Source organism: Lissotriton helveticus, chromosome 8 (assembly GCF_964261635.1).
Source record: "Lissotriton helveticus chromosome 8, aLisHel1.1, whole genome shotgun sequence".
Taxonomy (NCBI): Eukaryota; Metazoa; Chordata; class Amphibia; order Caudata; family Salamandridae; genus Lissotriton; species Lissotriton helveticus.
Genome location: NC_136069.1, coordinates 31,888,216 through 31,910,629, shown reverse-complemented (window position 1 = coordinate 31,910,629; position 22,414 = coordinate 31,888,216). Strand labels below are relative to the sequence as shown.

Here is a 22,414-nt window from a genome sequence, read left to right as displayed (position 1 = left end):
TGCCTAGGCATATAATAACCCCTGTGGCCCCCAGACGGACCTCCTAACCTAGCCTCAGCGGTGAGGACACAGGCCCAACAATGAGCTGTTACTCTGCCAAGCAAAGTAGGTACATATACTCAGCACTTGCAAGGTGCAAACAGATACGAATCCGCCGACTTCAGAATCTTGTTTTGTGATATGCAGCATGAATTGGGGCTCTCAATGACTTGGACAGAATAGGTCCCAGTGATAACATAGTTCTCCCTCGTTGGCTTTTTGTAGCTGTGTTCCCATGCCTTTAATCTCCTACCTTCAAATGGTCAGCAAGGTGGTCACGCTAAGTACCCTCTCTGGCCTCAGCACACACCAGTCACATTGGGACAGCAGTGGTCCAGGCCCACATGCTAGTCCAGGCAGCAGATTTACTGCTCTCCAGAATCAGCAGACAACACACTGTTTCGGTATGCTGTTGTTTGATTTTTTTTAGCATGTTAGCTGTAGGATGGAGGTGAATTTTAGACTCGGTCCACAGGTGGTTAGTGCTGAGTGGCCACCAGAGGCAGCAGTTCTCTGGCACCACCCTCTGCATGAACGTAACCCCTTGTGCTTTCGTTAAAGCTAAATCAATTGGCCAATACGTAATCCACAACATGACAAATCATTCAATGCAAAGCTGCTGAATACAGTTTGCTACTTATTATCTTTGCTGATGGATCACTGACTTAAGATTTCCCTACTCAAAATACATTTCCCCTTCCAACATACACACCATATTACATTCTGTGCATCAACATACATACTGTTTTAATTATTTTCATGAAAAGGACTTTTTAACATTTAGCATTAGTTTCAAAAGCCATTTTTCAGAAACAAAATCACCATGAAACATTTGCTGTAAAGCATAGCCTATTTAACCAAATAAATACAATGAAACAGAAAGGTATTTGTACATTATATTGGGCTTCCACAGAGTCACCTTCCACACAAAGTCCAGCTCTCCAGTGTGGCAGAGTTAGCAAGATCTCAATACTCGACCCTCATTTGACACGTACACATCAATGTCAACTGACAGTAGACTGTATAAAGTCAGCATGGAAGTACATAGGGTGCCTGATGCACACTTCCATATTTAGTTTTGCATTTTTCAAAGAAAAGAGTGCTTAGCAAGTGGTATAAACTATTTCTTTTCTTAGAAGAAGTTTCATTTACTTCCTCATTCCCATGTGGGTTTGTTACAGTCCAATCTGTTGAACCAGGAAGCACACACTACTTTTCCTGGAGTTTATTAGAAACATAAGAAATGCATTTATGTTCCCGAGAGCATTCTTGTGCCCGAGTGTGCTCTACAGTCAGAGTGCCATGAAAGTTAAAATTGTTGTTAAATAAGACAACATGTATTAACATAAAATCCTTTTAACAGTATTGCCTGATAACGCTCAAAGACAACAATATCTATACCAGTGTCATCTGTGCACAAGAGAAACATTTTCTAATGTATATTGTTTTTTACAGATGTGACAAGATTACTAACAGTTAAAAAAAATTTAATTAAAAAAATGCATTCAGAATCATTATGGGACATTATGAGGATGGTCAGATGAGTCAATGGCATGTGGATGCTGCTTGAAAGGTCATTCATTTATTTGTGCATTGTAAGTATTATAATAATGTTCCATTTTCAATAGAAACTGACAGACTGTATAAAATGATTGTTAAAAGAAAGTCTAAGACTTGAAAAGTTCTTGCCAAATGGTGACATCTGATCACCCTACACATCATTATTCCTAAAAAAAGAAAAATATAAATAAAAAAGATAGGTGTATCCTATCCTCAACATATTGTACTCTTCTATTTACAATCATACACCATTCCCAGATCCAAGCAATGAAATTACATCACACTATAATAGTCGACAAAAACATAGCAGGTTATCCTGTAATATGCTCTTATACTGACCCCATGGGGTTCTGGAGGCATTTCATGGGTCTCTATGAAATATGGGTTTCGTTAGCAAGTGGACAGCATCAAACCAGCAAGTGGACAGCCTCAAACCAGCCTGCAGAGCTTTACAATTGCATTTTGTTGATGTAATATTCCAATCATGAAAACTCATACCTGGTCGTTCTCATTTTAATGAATGAATCAGGAGAGCAGGATTAACAATCTCACTCTTATGCAGACTTCAATTATAGTTTTTAGTAAACATTCCCATTTGAAAAACAATACATTTTTTAACCCAACTGCCACAAAATATTCATGTAAAATAAAAAATACAGACCGGCTAACTTTTATGACATGACCCTACATTGCCATTCAAAGGATCTGGTGATATTTACAAACCCCATCACCTTTAGCCTTGTGGTTTATGAAAGGATCAGAACACCATGATGAAATGTAGGACCATACAACATGGTTACCTATTATTATCCTACACAAATAACAAAGGTTATACACTGAAATATACTTGGAACGTAATGTTTACATAATTCCTTAAGGCCTTCACCATCCCATGTACATGAATGAAATAGAAAAAATGCGCCTCATGGTCAACAATGGCAAAGGTTACCAATACATTTAGTAACAAGATCGAAGAGCTCTCTCTCCTTACAGCATGTAAAAGACACCTTCCACAGCGGAGGGTAGTTTCAACATATTGAATTATTCCAAAGCTAGAAAGCGCAATATTGAACCTCACCTGACATGGGAAAGGTCTAGACATAGTTTCTCCAAAAACCTTATAACTCTGAATGCTGAAAAGTAAATTAAACCCTCCCACATTTACTGTAGCCAAAATGATGTTCTTAGATGCGTTGCTGACAGCAACTTATAATTTAATGAAAGACTGAAACACACCCTATCTGATGCTTCTGTATGAGATTTCTGTGTCTAAACTTGCAAATGCATATATAGATGGGAAAACCATGGAAGCTCTTTCCACGCCCATTACAACAGAATGTTATTTACACTTTGTGTGTTCACTAATTGACCACTAGGCATAATAAATCATGAAAGTTCTTCCCTCTCTAACTACATCTGTGGGTTTGCAGGAGGTGTCTTATATTTTATGAATAACTGAAACATCCTACATATTTTATATTGTTTTTCATGTGTGTGATTGCTGGAGGCATTTTAGGTATGTTGAGCTAGGAAAGCCCATTTAACCTCCAATGCATTTGAATGGGTATTCTTCTAGATGTCTTCACAGATAGCTGGTTAGGACTTATGCTTGAGTAAAGTTCTTTCCACATACACTGCATGTGTGTGTTTTTTCCATTTCTATGTTAGCTGCTGACTCTTAAGATGTATGGATTTACTAAAGCTCTTTCAACATTCACTGTATTTCTATGCTTTTTCTTCTGTATGCCATCACAGCTGGATGGTTAGGTCTGAGGAGTGTGTAAATCTCTTTCCACATCCTCTGCATTTGTATGTTTATTTCCCCTGCATGTTAGATGGTGGCTCTTTGGATACATGGATTTACAAAATTCTTTCCACATTCCCTGCAAGTGCATGGTTTCCCTGCTACATACCTTTGCAGATGTATGGTCAGGATTGATGCTCAAGTGAAGAAATTTCCAGATTTACTCCATGTGTGTGTTTTTTTCTGTGTGCATGCGCTGATGGACCTTCATAGTTGGTAAGCGTGTAAAGCTCATTCCACATTCCCTGCACGTATATGGTTTTTCCTTTGTGTGTGTTAACTGGTGGCTCTTTAGATGTGAGGATCTACTAAAGCTCTTTCCACATTCACTGCAAGTGTAAGGCTTTTCTCCTGTGTGTATTCGCTGGTGGATCTTTAAAGTTGTTGCTTCAGTAAAGCTCTTTCCACATTCGCTGCAAGTGTAAGGCTTTTCTCCTGTGTGTATTCGCTGGTGGATCTTTAAAGCTGTTGCTTCAGTAAAGCTCTTTCCACATTCACTGCATGTGTATGGTTTTTCCCCAGTGTGTGTTAGCTGGTGGCTCTTTAGATTTGCAGATGTACGAAAGCTCTTTCCACATTCACTGCAAATGTGAGGTTTTTCCTCTGTGTGCATTCGCTGGTGTCTCCTTACATTTGATGCGCAAGTAAAGCTCTTTCCACATTCACTGCATGTGTGTGATTTTTCTCCTGTATGTGTTAGGTAGTGGCTCTTTAGATTTGAGGATGTACTAAAGCTCTTTCCACATTCACTGCATGTATGTGGTTTTTCTCCTGTATGTGTGAGGTAGTGTCTCTTTAGATGTGAGGAATTGCTAAAGCTCTTTCCACATTCACTGCATGTTTGTGGTTTTTCCCCTGTATGTGTGAGGTGGTGTCTCTTTAGATGTGAGGAATTACTAAAGCTCTTTCCACATTCGTGGCAAGTGTATGGCTTTTCTCCTGTGTGCCGTCGCAGATGGATGGTTAGCTCTGATGCATAAGCAAACCCCTCATCACATTCACTGCATGTGGATGGTTTTTCCCTTGTGTGTGTTGGTTGATGGATCTTTAGATCTGCTGTGTGACTGAAGCTCTTTTAATTTTCACTACTTGTGTCTATGCTTTCTGCTTTATGTGCGCGAAATTGGGTCCACAGAGTTGATGACTCATTAAAGGTCATCTTACATTCATTACACTAAAATAACTTTTCTGTTGAGTTGTTACTGGTGTCAGTGTAGGAATGATGAATGACTAAAAATTCTCATAAACATAGAACCTTTATGTTGTTCATCTCTTTATTAATGAACTCTTAGTTGTGAATTGCTGAACAACAATATTGCCACATTAACTGTGGCCTCATGGGTTTTCCCCTGTGCGTGGTGTAGCACTGAGGAGAATCTGGAGCTTGTCTTCCATTGTGGCGTTTTACTTTGGGGTTTAGAGTCCAAGAGTTAGCTATATTTTGGCATAACCCATATTAATGTGTTTGCTGACTGACCATTGTGGTTCCTTAACCACTAACTATATTTTAATAGTCACTAGATATGTGTAGTATTTGCAGTCTTCTGTTCTTAATAATAATGTTGAATAGTTACTGGAAGTCTTGCACGACTGATATCATATGCATGGCCTTCCTATATGGAGCTGTGTCTTGAACCTGCATTAAAAACTTTCAAGTAGATTTGCAATCTCACAGCTTATCTAAATAGTCGATTTCCTGCACAGTATTTATAAAATACACACACGCAGAAAAAAACTCATTACCAAGTCTTTATGTTTTAGGATAATGTACGGATTGTAGGGGCCAGCCAAACAGTTTTTATGATGGTCTAACATCACAACCTTTATATTATCATGCTAGAGAGGCTAGCATTGTTGTAACTACCTGATAATTATCTAAGATAAAGGGTGGTAGCTAGCATATTTTAATAATGATTGTGTTCTGCCAGTTTAATTTTTGTGATTTTAATTTAACTCAATCTTTAGAGACCGGCAGCACGGATGTCCTCAGCCTCTTGAAGCAGCCAGATTGCACTTGATATTCTTGCAAGATTTGTCTGTTCGTGTACGAGAGTCTCTGTCTCCTACTAAGTTGTTCTATTTCGAATTACTGTTTGGCATAATTTCTGGTTCTTCTTGAGTTTCAGATAGCTTTCCAGTATGGTCATATTTTCTTCATTACTCTTCGTCTTATTATGTGTTCAGGAATCTCCTATTGGAGGGATACAAGAATACTTGTAATATCGAAATCTATAAGCAGCAAAGTGTACACTATGTCTCAGATGAAATGTCAAAAAATTAACATGAATAAATTCCAGCCACTGGTTATTCCTCTAGATAGAAATCTAGTCTATCTTTTTAGCTCACTGTGCCTCTATAGACAATCATTCTTATGGAAATCAGCTGTTATCCTGCTCCAAAATGAACGGGCCTGTATGTGCCGAAGTTCACCTGGATCTGAATAGTAACATAAGCAACCATGCAAAATGGAAAGGACAGAGTTGGCCTGGGTCAGTGAGTTGTGGCTTAAGTCCTATGGTACAGAAAGACCATCAATTAATACATTTCAACTTGTCATGTTCATAGCTTAAAAAATAGTGTTACAATGAAAATCAATGATCAGGCTCAGCAAGTGGCCTAAAAGCTGCTTCTCACTGGAGAGTTGCTGGAGAAACTCACATGAAGTGCAGAGGAAATTCCCCTAAACGTAATCAGCACCTGGGAAGATGAAACAAAATGCTGTCTAAGCTGATGTATGGATACGAAATGTTGCCTTCCTGAAACACAACAGAGCTCGATTATGTACTTATCAGTCTTTCTATAGAGTAAAATTGTATACAATTATTGTAACTGATTTAGAAGTATTACACTTTGTAAGTATGTATTAGGCTATAACTGATGACTCGTCGGGTTCGTAGATCACCCACTTCATTGTATGTTTGCTGCTTGTATTTAAAGATCATTAAAACATAATTTAAAAAGAAATCTGTCAGTGAACCAGAAATTGAGAGGTTAGAGATCATCAAAGAAAACTCAGAATACCTACAGAATGTCTCGTACTTTAAGAGAACCAAGCACCTTCTAACTGGTGCATTCAGTGCAACTACAATTATCACCTAGAAAATCTATTGCTATCTACGGACTTCTCCCAACTCAACTACAAGTCTAAGTAATGCTACTCATAAAACAGCAATACCAAAGGGGAAGATGGACGGAGTGTTGGACATTACAAGCACTCACCCCCAGTCAACTGATCTGGGTTTAATCCATCATCATTCTTTAGCTCACTCCGCCACCCCTGTTCCGACATGGCCATATGCAAATCAGTCTGACCCTGTGCCTCATGGTAACAGTCCAGCCCGAACTGCCAAGCCATGTCTTCCCTGGACCGGAAACAAGCAATCAGCCGTCATCAGCCAGGCTAGCTTGAATCCAGTGGCAAAGTGAGCATGCCCTGGCCTGGCAGTTCAGGCTGGACTGTTGCCATTGGGCGCAGGGTCAAGACTGATTTTCATATGGCTGGATACCCTGGCCTGGCAGTACGGGTTGGACTGTTCCCATTGGGCGCAGGGTCAAGACTGATTTGCATATGGCTGGGTACAAACTGGAATGGCATGGTGAGCAGAAAAGTTATATCCTGGCCTGGCAGTTTGGGCTGGACTGTTCCCATTAGGCGCAGGGTCGAGACTGATTTGCATATGGCTGGGTCCAAACTGGAATGGCATGGTGAGCAGAAAAAGTATGGATTTATGCCCAGATCTCTGAACTGGGGTGAATGTATGACATTGCTCTGCATTCTGTCCATCAATTGTTCTTTTTGCATTCATAAAACAGCAGCAGCTAGTGAGAGAAGGTATGAATCCAAGAAACAACTAAGAACAATGACACCACAGACACTGAGCACCATACAAGACTAAAGGGCAGCATTCTACATTTGAACAGTAACCTGCAGACTCAGCAGCACTGACATAACTATCTCCAATCACAAATCAAACATATCCTAAAATGCAGGGGCTGATATGAGGTTCAAGATGCAACCCTCCAAGACATGCTCTGAGATAAATCGCAACAGGTCAGGCAGCAACAGGCAGTGATTTACAGACACAATAACTTTGGGCCAGAAACATAAAAAGCAAAGGTAAAAATAGCAGTACTGCAATGAGCATCGAGAGGCAGACACTGTTTTAAGGTTAGGATACAAGATCCCTCAACTGGGAAACAATGCAGTGGCACATTCATTATACTGTGCATTAAAATGCAGTTTAATTGCTTTATGTCACACTGTACAAAACCCTCAAAACATTTCATACCCATCATATGCTAGTCTTTGTTATGATATGCCCAGTATTCCCCACAACTGTCATTATCAAGATATGTCCACACACTGCATCATACAGCTGGGGATGGAGTTATTTAGACAATAAACTAACTCAAAGGGCAAAATGCTAGTGAAACATATAGGGCCTTATATTGAAACTCATTACTCAAATCTACTCACTAAATTAATTATGTTTGAGCAAAAAAGCATTATTAGATTACACTTTTGTTTTACTAATACCAGCTCAAATTAAATGCTTTGCAACAATTCTAAAATAAAACATTTTGTAATAGAAAGAGGTATTATTCTTGTCTGTATAAAACATGCTAACACAACATAAATGTTCTGTAATAGGTCATTTCAGGCAGCTTGGTAATCACTAAACACAAGGCAAGATGCAGCACATGTAATTGGAAAGTCTGCTCTGAAAAGTATTGCATTAACGATGGCTGTATCGACAGGGGGCGCTCCTTGACCATATGTGCACAGCAACAAGTGTTCTTATACCCATGGTTGGAAAACCTGCAGACAGGTGGGTCTCCTACAGGCTGATATCTCTGCTTAATCCGGGCATGAAAATACTGGCTAAACTAACTGAGAAGGGTAATCTTGAATATGATTTATGCCATATAGATTGACCAAAGTTAACGTTCGGTGTCTTTATAACAGCATTGCTGCAATAGAAGGAGTTACGGCTCTGTTGGCAGTAGCCTCTCTGGACATCAATAAGTTGTTCGAATCAGTGGAATAGCCCTTCCTATTCGGCATTATGAACAAGATGGGATTTGGTCCCAGCTTCATGAAATGGGTCAGGTTGCTCTATACTAACCCTAGGGCGCAGCGACGTCAATGGTGTCCTCGCTGAGGAATTCCCCATAAAAGAGCGGCACGAGGCAGGGCTGCCCCCTCTCACCAGTGGTATTTGCCCTAGTGATAGAGGCTCTGGCGGCATGGATTCGTGTTGATGCCCAAACTGGGGCTGGAGATGAGATCACCCATGGGAGGAACGTCTATCCAGTTATGCGGATGATATTCAATATTGCACCTAGCCAACCCAGATATTTTATTTTTTGCGGATTTGCGACATCGTCACTATTTATGGAAACTTCTCCAGCTTTGGCATAATCTAGGATAATTCCCTAATAGTTCTGATGGGCGGCTGGGAAGCCGAGGGGCCCCCCATGCCATTAAATGTTGCCACCCCGCGCTTTAAATATCTGGGTCCGTGAATCTCAAACAAAGATGATACCCACTATGAGGATAACCTGATCCCACTGGTTAGTAAGCTAGACAAAGATGTAAAACACTGGAGGGCACTACCACTGTTGGATTCACCTTTATACTGCAGAATAGCAGGTGTGCCTTGCCCAACACTTTCTTCGTCGCAATAACTAGGCTCCTGAGATCCCTGTTCTGGCTAGACCGCCCGACACGAATAGCAGTCCAAACTATTCAACGGTCTACCTATGATGGGGTATAGCACTATCTAACATATGCAAATACTAGGCTTGGCCGAAGTGGCACAGATCAGTGTTGTCAACAAATGGGATAGGTACCGCTAGAATATCCCGCCTTCCTACTGGATTGTCTGGCTGGGCATGGGGGGCTATATGCATGCGCTGCACAGTGGAGAACGCTTAGCTGATGCCGCCATGCAACACTGGCAACTACGTGGCATAGATAACCAAGTGAAATGAAACGGGAGAGGAGATTGTCTTCGAAGACCCCACTGTGGTTGGGCACAAGACTGGGCTGGGTGACAGCATTACCAGGGTTAACAAAAATGGGCGACATTAGCCTCTCCACCTTGGAAGATGTGTGGGATGCAAATGGTAATGTACCTATTGCACATCTAAGGATCCAGTATGACAAGGCACCCACACTGGTATTTAAAAAGCGACAACTGTGCCACACACTGAAAGCACAGATATCATCTGGGGAGGAAACTAAAGAGGAATTTCTGCTGGAGAGAAGGTTGCTGAACTTCCACAAGACCACGAAGGCAATGTCCCTTAGATACTTTACTGACTAACATGCAAACAGAGCATGATTGATTGAGGTCCCGTTGGTAAACTGATGTGTGGGAACTAGTGTGCCGTAGCGATTCAGGCGCATTTTTGGCTGATTGAGCTGAAAATACAACAAAGAAGCTATTACACTAAGTCATTTCTACACAAAATAGGCCAGTCAGAACACGTGCCTGCGCACCTGCATCCAGGAGGGTACATTCATACTTACCATATGGGCTTGCCCCAAGCTACGCCCTTTCTGGGAGGGAGTTACTGAGAGGCTGGAAAGCACCACAGGTGCACACGCTGACAGACAGGCAGCCCTAGGCTTGCTGGGGACATGGCAGAACTCAGACGTCTCCTCTTATAAAAAGAATGGCTGGTTCAGTTGGACTTCCTACTGGCAAAAAGGGAGATTGCATGGCTATGGGGAAACCAACTAACCCGCAGGTGCGGAACTGGGAAAGGGAAGTGAACATATACTGCTGTGTCATGGAAAAGCTGTTATACAAGTGAAAGGGTGTTGAGATGAAATCTGAGAACATTTGAGGTGGTTGGGGATGATACTGGATTGCATGGGTGACCAGCTGGGCCCGGAGTAGAGAAAGAGACGGAGCAGTGCTAATGGAGATTATGGACCGCTAAGATGGTGCTCAACCACTTCACCCCCCAGTCTCATTGCGATACAGTCTCCATACTGAACAGAGTGGAACTATTCATTCCCCACTTGGGTTAGGGAATTGTAAGCGTGCAAATATAAGTGCAATTATTTATTTGTTTAACTGTTATGCTAGGTTTGTTTTGAAATGCAAATAAAATACATTAATAAAAAAACAATGGCTGTATTATTCAGCGCTTATGATGGATGACACTTCTAAATCTCGTGGCAAAGGATGGCCTTCGTACTGGGGTGGGGACTGAGAGCACCTTCTTTCTCAGGACGTCCAGTTTACCGTCATTGTGTATGCAAGAACTGGCCTGAAATACTAAATGATGTAGCCCATGCATTTATATTTGTTGTGCTTGTACTTATGCAATTAATGGTTGTGTCTCTTGTCGAATAAATTGACAAGGAGAGAAGTAGCATCTACAGCCCTGATTCGTAAACGTCTTGCAGTGTCCTTGGCACAGTCTGTGAGAGAGGATTAACAGCAGAGATGAGTATTCTTCGTTCTAGAATCAGCTGATAGCTATAGCACCTGCTGTGTCCTTTTGCAAAACAATGCTCACATTGTAAGCTCTTGCACAAGTCTGGGGCTAGGAGAAATTTGTGGTGGTCTTCGGATGCCAGTGCATTTTAAAAGGTAAAAGGTGATGTCCCTGTGATAATCTCGAAGATGAGTTGATAATTGTAAGAAAGTACCCATTACCATAAAATGATGTGCTCTTTGGAGAAAGAAAGCTTTATAAAGTGAAATTTAGTGACTCCATGCCTAGAGTTGAAAATATAGCCTTCACCATAGATGGCTGATTGCTTAATGGTGATATTAGTGGCTAAGTTACGTGAAAGAGTGAAATCCAAAAATTTCTCAAAGCGACACATACCTCTGAATGACTGCGTCTATGCCAAAGGTCTGAGGGGATAGAAACAGATGCAGAAACAATATATAGAGAAGAGACCAGAGAAGATGTAGGGAAGGCGAAAGAAGAAGGGGAAAGAAAAAATTGAGCTAACTCATTAAAATGGATAAGTATGAAACGACCAAAATATTGCTAGTAACGCCTAATTGAAATGTAGCTCTTGAATGCCAAGAAAAAGGAGGACTCTCACCGCTCTGCCGGTGATACTTCCGACCCGGTGGGGCCCTTGACCAATTCAAGTAAGGATACGGATTTTCAATATAGACACTACATAAAAATAAAAAAGAAGAAACAAAGAAAAACAAAGGAGAACTCTGTTTTAAAATGGAGACGTGCATGTGAATATGTTTAATAGATTGAATACATTTGAATTGAACCTATACACCTGTACATATGCCACCGATCAAGATAGCAAGCCTCATGTACTGAATTGGGGGCTAAAAGTTCTTAATTTATACGGATATAATCCGTGTGGTATTAGTAAATTGAGTGTAAAGATACCACTTTGACCTAAGAAATCCCAGTTCATTTACCCTAGTAATATTGAGAGCATTATAAGGCTATGGACAAGTTTCCAAGTGATGGACTGCTACAATGAATGGTATTCTTAGAAAGATCGTAGCAACTCGCAGTTCATCTGTAAAACTGAAGCAACCTTAGACGATAAGGTCCTTATTTATATGAGCAAAAATATCCTGTCTGTATTAGTTCAATTATAAAAGTAATTGATGTTACTCATAAAGTATTTATTTACAGGGGGCCTCTTCATGTAACTTTCCAGTATCGTTTTGTAGTTGGAAAGTGTCTATAAATGCCGTGATCACATCATACCTGTCGTGTCTGTGTAAATCGACAGGAATCCCGGGAGCTTTTCTTAGTGACGCAAGGATTGGAGCGAGTGACTCCAAGCTTGTTCTCTATGACGAAAGAAAATAAATGACCCAAGAGGTAATAACTCTTGTTATCTCTCATGCGTGTTTGTAAGTAAATAGCCGAGTGAATACTATATCTAAATTCATATCCAGCTTACCTTGGTAAGTAAGTTGTCTCGAGCGGAAGGGTAGAGAGAATGAAGTAACTCTCAAACCCAGATAGTATCGTGAACTGAAAAAGAAGCAGAAAGGTGGCGGTATATTCAGTATGTGAATTCAGCATATCGTACGTTCTATAATAATAGCATTAATTCGGTCAATATATGATAGCTTCCTTAATCTAGTTTGACACTTACATGATCAACGCGAAGTATGTGCTGTACGTGTTGCTCCCGGGTCACCGTGTTCCTGGTTGTGGACACGTGACCCATAAGTAAATTCTGGTTAAATACACCCCGCCTCGCTCACAAGTCGAATAAAGACTAGAGCGCTGCCTGTGTCAAGAACATTAATTATTCTCTCCGTGATCACGCGATCAGTGAGTGTTTATAACATATGTTCGTGTACGTACTTTGTCGACAATATAAAACAAAGTTGACCTTCAGCAGCACTAGTAAAAAAAACGCAAATTCACAAACACAAAATTTCTATTCGTATTTAGGATGTTACAAGTGGGCCAATGATAGCAGTCGAATCCTGGGAGAGATGTTGCATCTGAAAGAGTTTCAGACAAATAATACCTATAAGAATATCAAGGATCATATAACAGAGGCACCAAATGTACCGGACCTATTTATTCCACGAAGAACTTTTTAAATGTCCCCAAACCAAACGACATGATGCTCCTACGTACGTTTCAGTGTTTTAAGTGAGAGCATGCACATTTTTTTTTGTATTTTTTTTGGTGAAGTGTATAAAATGCGCATTATAGTGTCTCACTTAAAGTTAACTTTTGTTGTATTAGAGAAACAAAATTACAAACAAAAAGTATACATAGAACTTGTAAACTTAGAACCGTATATTTCTCCAACAACCATGTGTTTCATGTGGACAATATCATTGCTCATTCGAATTAGTCTCCTTAACATGAAACTTGATAGTATCTCTTTATATAGCTGATCTATCAAGATATATGCTTAATAGATTGCTAAAGATAAATCCTTTTACTGATATTGTGACCTCATGGATTTATGAATTCGATTTCCTACAGAAGTTATATAGATAAGCACATTAAATATCACTCAATAAATGGTACAGTCAGTTAGTTGTGTCATAAGATGATATTCTAACACATGATACAGTCTGAATGAGAGTGGCACGAGCCGTAACAACCCCATTTGTTAGGTATCCATATGTTGGTGACTTAGACCTCCTAGTTACCCATATGTTAGTGACCTTGACCTCCTAGTTATCCAAATCACAGTTTAACATTCATTTGAATGAATAAACGGTCAGACACTTAGGTTACAGTCAATCACCTAGAAAAAATTGAAATTCTGAGTCATAATTGAGTCCCTGTCCCACCGCGTACAGACGCATGATCCACATTGCTTCAGCACGTCTGAGTTTCAGCTCTCTGTTGCCACCTCTGACCCCCATGATGATTGTGTCAATACCAAAGTATCGCACTGATCTATCAATTTCTGCGTTTTGACAACTAGCTACATGTAGTGCCACAGGATATTTAGGGTATTGGTTGAGTATGGCTCTCATATGTTCTGATATCCTTTCTTTTAGGGGTCGGATGGTGCTGCCTACATACTGTTTCCCACAGTTGCATTCTATGATGTAGACCACGAATTCTGTCATGCCATTAATGTTGGATTTGATGGTGATCACATCCCCCTTTGGACTGCTAAAGTTTTTTGTGCCATGCTTGGCCCATCTACACATGGCACACTGGCCGCATTTATAAAAGCCAATACTGCGTTGGGACAGCCAGGTAGTGGAACTAGTGCCATGTGGCACTGTAGGACTGAGTCTGTTTCTTAATGTATTGCCTTTCCTAAAGCAAATCTGTGGCCTTTCTGTTATGTACTCCTGGATTGTTTTCTCTGTTTTAAGTATTCCCCAGTGTTTCGTGAGGCTCTTCCGTAATGTATGGTGGAGTGAGTTGTAATCCGTAACTAACCTGATGGTGTTTACTCCCTGTTTCTTAGATGCTTGTGTGTGGAATGTGTCTGGCCTTTTAACTTTTGCTATTCTCCGTTCGGCTTTTAAGATGGTAGCATCAGTGTAGCCTCTTCTAGAGAACCAGTCTTTCATGCTGTTTAAACAGCGTTTGAATTCCAGGTCTTCGCTACAATTTCTTCTTGCCCTGAGGAACTCACCATATGGTATGGAGTTGATTTGATGTGGTGGATGTGAACTAGAGGCGTGTAAAATTCAATTACATGCTGTAGACTTTCTAAACAATTTGCTGTGTAATGTGTCGTTGCTTACATAAAACTCCACATCTAGGAATTCAATCCGCGTTTTGCTGAATTCCATGGTGAAGTCAATCTCCCACGTGTTGTTGTTCAAGTGTTCGTAAAACTGAATCAAATGCTCTTCAGTACCTGACCACAAGAGTATACAGTCGTCAATATACCGACCCCAAAAGATAATGGAGTCGATATATTGTGAGCCTTTTTGTCCCCAGATCAAGTCCGCCTCAACCGTACCCATAAAAAGATTAGCAAAAGATGGAGAAAATTTTGACCCCATTGCCACACCCCTCTTTTGACGATACCAGGTTTGTTCAAAGATAAAGTAGTTGTTTCTTAATACCAGTTCCACCATAGCAGACAACATTTCAGTATGTTGCCAAAGCGATGCTGGTCGATTGTGTAGTATCTTATTAATGGCCTGTATACCTGAGTCCATATTAATGCTAGTATATAAGGACACCACATCCATGTTGACCAAATGGTACCAGGTTGCCACTGGATGTCAGATAGTGTACTTAAAATATGTCTTGTATCTTGTATGTAGGAAGGAAGATTCTGCACAAGAGGGCCGAGGAAGAGATCAACATATTCGGCAATTCTCTCCGTCGGTCCCCCTATGCCAGATACTATAGGTCTACCTGGGAGAAATGGCAAGTTCTTATGGACTTTAGGCAGAGTGTACAGCCATGGATATGATGGTCTGAACACTTTCATATAAAGGTATCTTCATCATTCAAGAGACCTGATTGCTTCCAAGTTAGAAGTTTACCATTGATCTCAATAGTGAGCGGGCCCCTGGGATTGTGTGTAATGCGTTCATAGCATACAGGATCTCCAAGTTGTCCAAGAATTTCTTCTTGGTAGTCCGCGCGGTTCATTACGACCACATTGCCGCCCTTGTCGGCCTCCCTGATGGTGATTTTGTCATTCTCACTTAGTATTGTTAGAGCGAGACGTTCGCCTTGTGTCAAGTTGTCCTTAAATTTAAAGACATTATGTCTGTGGCTGGGGTTAAGTCTGTCTATGCGCTCTAGTACACGTTTGTGGAAATTATCGATGGGATTACCACCTGGTAGGGTGGGAATCCATTTTGATTTTGACCTCAATCCACTTGAGATACTAAAATCAGAATCCATATTTAGCTCCGCTAAAAGCCTATCCATATCATATGGGGTATCCTCAACATCAGTGATGGACAGGAGAAGCTGAGTTACTTGTATGTCTTTTATTGACAAAAATTCGAAAGAATCAGCAAATACAGGAATATTCATAGCACAAGTGGTTACCTTTTCTTTACCAGAAAAATGTTTATTTAGTTTTAAATTTCTAATAAACTTGAACAAATCAATCTTCAGTGTACATATGTCACCTGTAGCGTAGGGATTAAAATTGAGACCTTTTCCTAACAATGAGATCATGTCTGGTGTAAGAAGGTATGAAGAGAGGTTAATAACCTGTACTTCTGTGGAACCCAGATGGTCTAATTCCTGGTTGTGCCCGACCTGAGTTTTTTCTTGTAATCTTCCGCGTTCGATCCTCCTACCCCTGCGGGTTTTGGATCTGATAGATCTCTTTGTGGTAGTACCCTGTTCCCTCTTCTTATGCGTTGTACTTCCCGTAAAAAAGCGGACCCACTGGGTACTGGTCCTTCTGCATTTTCAGGGTCACTCTCACTAACACCTGTTGTACTTAGAGAAGTATTACTAGATGATACCGAACTGGGTCCTGTCCCTGGAAGATTATTTTTACTTCTGGCTACAGTGTTCGGAATCAAGGAATCATATTTTCTTGCATATGTAAATATCCTGCCATGCTGATAATCTTGCTCGTCTCTCCTGAGCTGTCTAGCTTTTCTGTTCTTTATATCAGACTGTTGCTTGAGAAGAATATCATCTAAGATGGTATAGTTTTTTTACAGTTGCTTCTGGCAGGTTTAGATCTTTATTTTCCTGCTCCACAATAGAGATTTCTGCCTGAAGCTTGCTGACTTTGCGATCTGCACTTTCAATTAATAGATCCATCAAAGTCATTGAATTATGTATCAGTGCTTTAAGAGAGGTATTTAAATCAATGGTAATGAGGAGGGTAGTTATGAGGCAGGTTGATGTTTGTTTTATCAACAAAGACAGGCGCCATGGGGGGATGAAGCCGCTCGCACGAATATGGAAGTTCTAATATTGCAAAGTTTTTCATACTTCTCCTACTCATGACAGAAACACATTCCATATCTCATAAGAACTGCAGCTGTAACTAAACAATACAATTATAAAAAGGTGCACTCTTCACACTGTGCTAGGAAGAACCACAAATTGAGCCTACTGGCAGGGTGTGACCATTGTGATGGTTGTGAAATTATAAACTTCAGACAACTGAATCATGACTGCATTATGGATGGGTGCGGATTATCAGGCAAAAGGGCCTGGGACAGACATTTAACTGCAGCTGGATCGCCTGACCCAGCCTGGGGTTCTGGTCAGGACTCCCCCTATCCTTTTTGGGGTGCTCCTCAATCTTTAAGATGGTAATCTTCCTCCACTTATTACACCAACTACATAATTATCCATATATTATTCCCTGCTACCTCTTCACTTGAATGGACGCTGCCTTGTAAGATGTTCTGGGGAACTACTTCCTGTTCCGTCCACCTCAGAATTTCACTGTCAAAATGCTTCAAATCCATATATGAGGGACGTATAGCGGCTATAATGACTTCATATCATAGGGAAACCCATTACATTATTAAAAATTAATGGTGGTTTGATATCCAGGGGGACCCAGCCTTTACCTCTGACAAAGGGCTGATGTGGAGGACAGAGGAAGATCCTTTTTTGAGGGATAGACCCCTTTCTCTCTCTCTGGGCACAAGAGTGGCGTTTCTGGTTTGGAATGAAGCTATGAGGTCTCTGGATATGTTGCATGACAAGCGAGACACTCCTGTAGTTGGGCTGTTGGCTAGGGCAGATGTCTGGGTTACAGGGACTCAGGTGGAGGGATGCAATCTTTAGGATGGGGAATGTCATGTCCAGTTACACTGAAATTATTTACAGAGCTCAATAGTGAATATAACCTCCACTGTAGTCAACTCCATAGACTTCCGAACCGCCCGTGTGCTCTTATTCCTCACATAAAAGACCTGGACAAGCTCCCCAAATAAAGTTAGAGAAGTTTTAATGGAGGAATTGAGGTCATAAGATCTCAGCAGTCTATAGCTCTTTAGCAAATTGCTCATCTGACTCTTTTGGCCAATTGCGGGAGGAGTGGGAATGGGAAAAGTGTTCCCTAATGGAAGACGAATCAAGGGAGGCATGGGTGTTCCCCCAGGAAGTAGTGACTGAATCACAGTTTAGGGTCATACAGCAGAAATACATACATAGGGCCTAATTCACATGAGATAGGCTGTGGAAGATGAGATTTATTTTATTATATTATCTATTACTTATATATAGTTTATATTCATATTATTGTATTTATATTATATTATAAATATTTGTAGAGTGCACTGTGACCAGACAGGTATCTTGGCGCTAAGAGCAGTAATTGCCTACATGAGGGAAGAAACCCCGAGCATAGCACATCATTACGGGAATCCACTATTTAGGGAACAGGCAGGTCAAACATATGTGGATCTGACAACACGGTTTCTAACAAATGGAAACCGACTTCCAATAGAAGTTAAAGTAGAAATGAGTAGAGGAACAATTCCAGTAGAACTAACAACCTACTAAGGTCCCGAGCGCATAGAACCTGAACACGTAAATCTTAAACTTGTATGGGATGCCCCTCCGACTCCTCAAAAAAACTGAGAGGAGCGAAGAGAAAACAAAAGCCCTCTCCCCCCAGGAGGATTCATCAGAAATGAAAAATCTAGCCTCTGTATGGGAAATTTTGTTTAGGACATTGCAGCTAACACTGAGCGCCCTTTCTTATCAGTCAGAGAAAATGAATGCTCAAATTGACTTATTGAACATAATTGCAGCTTCAGTATCTGGAATTGACTAGAACATGGCCAAATTAAATAATTTGATAAAACATACACAAAATGTGCGGCTTCAGGCACATAAGACTGCACATACACTCCAGTGGCAAACAAACTTGTTACAATTCCTGAGGCAATGTATGCATTAATAGAAGATCTAAAAACAAATCTAATATCTCCATGGAACAGCAAAGTCCATCTCCAGGACAGTCAACAAAATCACCCAGCAAAAAAATGTCCATCTTCCCAGGAAATAAAAGGATAGGAAGATGAAGAAAGAAACAGCCCTCCTTCCATGCAGGACGGGCAGACACCCAAAACAATAACTACTACGGACAACATTCCTCTTCAAACCACAGAGAATATTGAAGCCAGATCCAAACTAAAAGCAGCATCTCTCTCCTGCCCTCGCCACCGAGCAGGATATCAAGGAATCTCAAATAGTGCTTCTAACTCAATCTGAACCCAAAAAATCTAAGAGACAACATAAAAAATTGTGTAAAGCAAGAAATATACAAACAGCAAACAGTGTAATGGCACAAGGGTTCACTACAGTAGTCCAGCAAAGTGATAAAAGTGCAACAATGCAAGAGGATGTTAAATGTGAAAATGACAAAGCCTTGGTAAAAATATTTGATGAACTAAAAGGATTTCAAAAAGGAGGAGATAAATGAAAATCTGGACTATGAGAGAAATCAAGCAATATCATCCCCTCTTAAAAAGGATAGTACTAAAAGTAAACAACTAGGTAAAGAAAAGGAACAAAAGGAGACAGAGTCCAAACAGAATGTACTAACCCGCACGGACAGGGTTGCAGAAGTGGGATATAACTAAATCCAAAATGAAGACGAGGGTAGTACAAGCTCCAAAATAATGTTTACGCCTACATATCAATCAAGATGAAGGTATGATATTCTGACTCAAAAACAAATATGCGGAGGGTCAAAGGGGAAATAATTTAATGACCTGTCAACTCATGCCCCAATAATAGATACAAAACACGGAAAGGAGACCAGGTCAATTAGTGGTGTGCAGCGCCATAATGTAGCCTTACTCATTTACTACTAGGCGTGTTTTTAATCACGACACCTACACTTATTTTCGATAAGTCAATTCTTTAGTCTAGGTAGTCATTTTTAAGCATCACTTTTTTCATAGCACTGCATTCTTCCTTGTTACACTTTATTTTGGGCACCACTGTGGCAGAATACGCTTGTTTCCTTTTCCGCATCGTCACATTGGGCGGTAAATGGAATAACTGCCCATCCCCAAATGATGATATGCCGCCAAGAGGGTGGTCTGATGGGACCTTTCTAGCCCAGTGTGACCCAACATATTTATTCACACGGGTGTCCCTGTGATTCCTGCCCTCCACTCAGGACAGCACACCACTAATTGACCTGGTCTCCTTTCCGCGGTATGATATTCTGAACAGAGATAATATTCTTAAACTTCTGCAGGCAGTGCCCTCTCCAGGGGAAATTACCTCAGTTGACATAGATTTCATTGAATTTATCGAACCAAGAATAAATCCTCATTACGTGGGCATGTTGTCCTACTGCTAAAACGGTACTTCAGGAATAAGTCAGTCTATAGTCCAGGGGTATCCAAGTCGAAATGGCCCCTTCTTCTTCCTATCCAGCACTATTTGCCTCAGTAAACCCGGTACCAATGAGGAATAATCACAGAAATGTCAGACAACCATACTCAATTTTGACAAATCTAGTAGAGAGTACTTCAAGCATCTCCTCCCCCATCAAAAAACGAGATTACATCAGATCAAATGGGAAAGATAAAAGCTAAATATAAGTTGCCTAACTAATGCCCTGCATGGGAAGAGGAGTATCGAAATAGAAGAATCTACATTTGCTAACGAAATAGGTGTATTAACAATTTGCTCTTGGAATATCAACGATACATTACCCTAAAGTCAGACTAAAAATCCTATACAACTCCTGGAAAATAATCATATAATATTCCTCCAAGAGACTTAGGCATTACAATCATTCCCAATCAACAGCTACGTAGGTTTTTTTCTCTCCGGCTATGAAAATTAACAAAGCTTGTCACCCAAAGGGAGGTTTCGCCACATTTGTGGCAATTGCACTACAACCCGAAATAGAATTGAATAATATAGAAGATGAAAACATCTTAATAATAAAACTTACGAAGTGGAATAAAGACGCAAAAAAAGAAAAATGCTACTTACCCAGTAAGCATTTGTTCTTGACAGATAGAGCTTTAGAGTCATATCCTTTAGCATAGATTGCCATCTAGTGTTGGGTCCAGATGTTCGCACTTTGTTTTTCTTCTAAGTCTTTGTAGTCACGAGGTAGGTGACTCCTCCTTTCGGTGATAGTGCGCATGGGCATCGGCCCCATCCTTAGATTGTTTTGCCACAAAGGGTGATGATGGAGTTAGTAAAGTAGTAAAGATAGATGGCCATGTATAATGTAGCTAAATAAGATAACACTGCAACAGTAAGAGGTACCTGGGGAGGCGGGTGAGCGCATATGACTCTAGAGCTCTATATGCCAAGAACAGATGCATACTGGGTAAGTAGCATTTTCCGTTCGAGGCATATGAGCTGTAGATCATATGCTTTAACATAGACCACACAGCAGTTATCTCCCAAGCGGTGGCTAACCTGTAGCTGTTGCAGTGGTTTGCAATAGTGTTCGTAAAACTGCCTAGCCCACACTAGTTTGCTGTCTTGCTAACACATCTACACAATGGTGCTTTGTGAATGTGTGTGGTGTAGACCATGTTGCAGGTCTGCAGAGGTCATCTAAGGGTATATTCCCTAAGAATGCCAAAGAAACCCCCAGTTTGCATGTAGAGTGCGCTCTAGGGGGAATTGTTAATGTGCGTTTAGCTTTAATGTAGCATATTTGAATGCACTTAACTATCCATTGTGCAATGCCTGCTATTGATATGGCATTGCCTTTATGCAGTGGCGCAAAAACAAAAACAAAGTTGGTTTGTTTTCCTAAAAGGTTTTGCTCTCTCTATGTAATATAGTATGGCTCTTTTGACATCTAATGAGTGAAGAGCACGCTCTACCAATGAATCTGGTTGAGGAAATAACCCAGGCAACTCAACAGACTGGTTGATATGAAAGACAGAAACGACTTTGGGTAAAAATTTGGGATTAGTCCTAAGAACCACTTTATTTTGGGGTGATTGTAAAAATGGTTCTTGTATAGTTAATGCTAGGCCTGGGCAGTAAATCTGTTTCGCTTGCGGAATTTTATGGAATTTGGGTAATTTTGCGTTCTGCGGAGAACGCTAAATTGCCCACAATTCTGCGTTCCGCGACTTCGCGACATTGTTTTGCTTGTTCGCGTTCTCAAAATGCGTGTTTGTTAGATATTTCATCCCGAGCACGCAAACAGCAATTGAAAACAGGAAAAAAGTATCGCGAACAAGCACTTCCGCGTGTTCGCTGAGATTTTTTACTGTTTCGCGAAGATTTACGTGACGCGATTACGCAACTTCCGCCCACCCCTAGTTAATGCCTGAAGCTCACCCACTCTTCTAAGAGATGTGATGGCTATAAGGAAGGCTACCTTCCAGGTGAGAAACTGTAGTTCACATTTGTGTAAAGGTTTAAATAGTGGACCCGTGAGCCTAGTAAGAACTATATTGAGATTCCACACTGGAGAAGGTGGAAGTCTAGGAGGAATGATTCTTTTGAGTCCTTCCATAAAAGCTTTGATAGTGGGTCCTCTAAACAGAGGCAAATGTTGTCTGTTTTGTAAGTAAGCAGCTGCTGTCCCAAGATGTAAGCGTATGGATGTATACGCCAAATTAGAATGCTGTAGGTGTAATAGGTAGCAAATTATGT

General features: G+C 40.7%; 1 protein-coding gene and 1 long non-coding RNA gene across 2 annotated transcripts in view; both read right to left on the bottom strand.

Annotated features, from left to right (window-relative positions):
• Positions 1 to 3,095: 3,095 nt before the first annotated feature.
• Positions 3,096 to 4,573, bottom strand: LOC144773681 (uncharacterized). Its single transcript, XM_078658833.1, has 2 exons — positions 4,568 to 4,573; positions 3,096 to 4,475 (listed from the first exon to the last, which is right to left on the bottom strand). The coding sequence occupies exons 1-2, from the start codon at positions 4,571 to 4,573 to the stop codon at positions 3,564 to 3,566; spliced, it is 918 nt and encodes a 305-aa protein (XP_078514959.1). The 3' UTR covers positions 3,096 to 3,563.
• Positions 4,574 to 5,331: 758 nt separating this feature from the next.
• Positions 5,332 to 22,414, bottom strand: part of LOC144772275 (uncharacterized) — a 66,568-nt gene continuing 49,485 nt past the window's right edge. The window contains exon 3 of the long non-coding RNA XR_013599703.1: positions 5,332 to 5,594. This is a non-coding gene — a long non-coding RNA (uncharacterized LOC144772275). The remainder of the gene's footprint in view (positions 5,595 to 22,414) is intronic.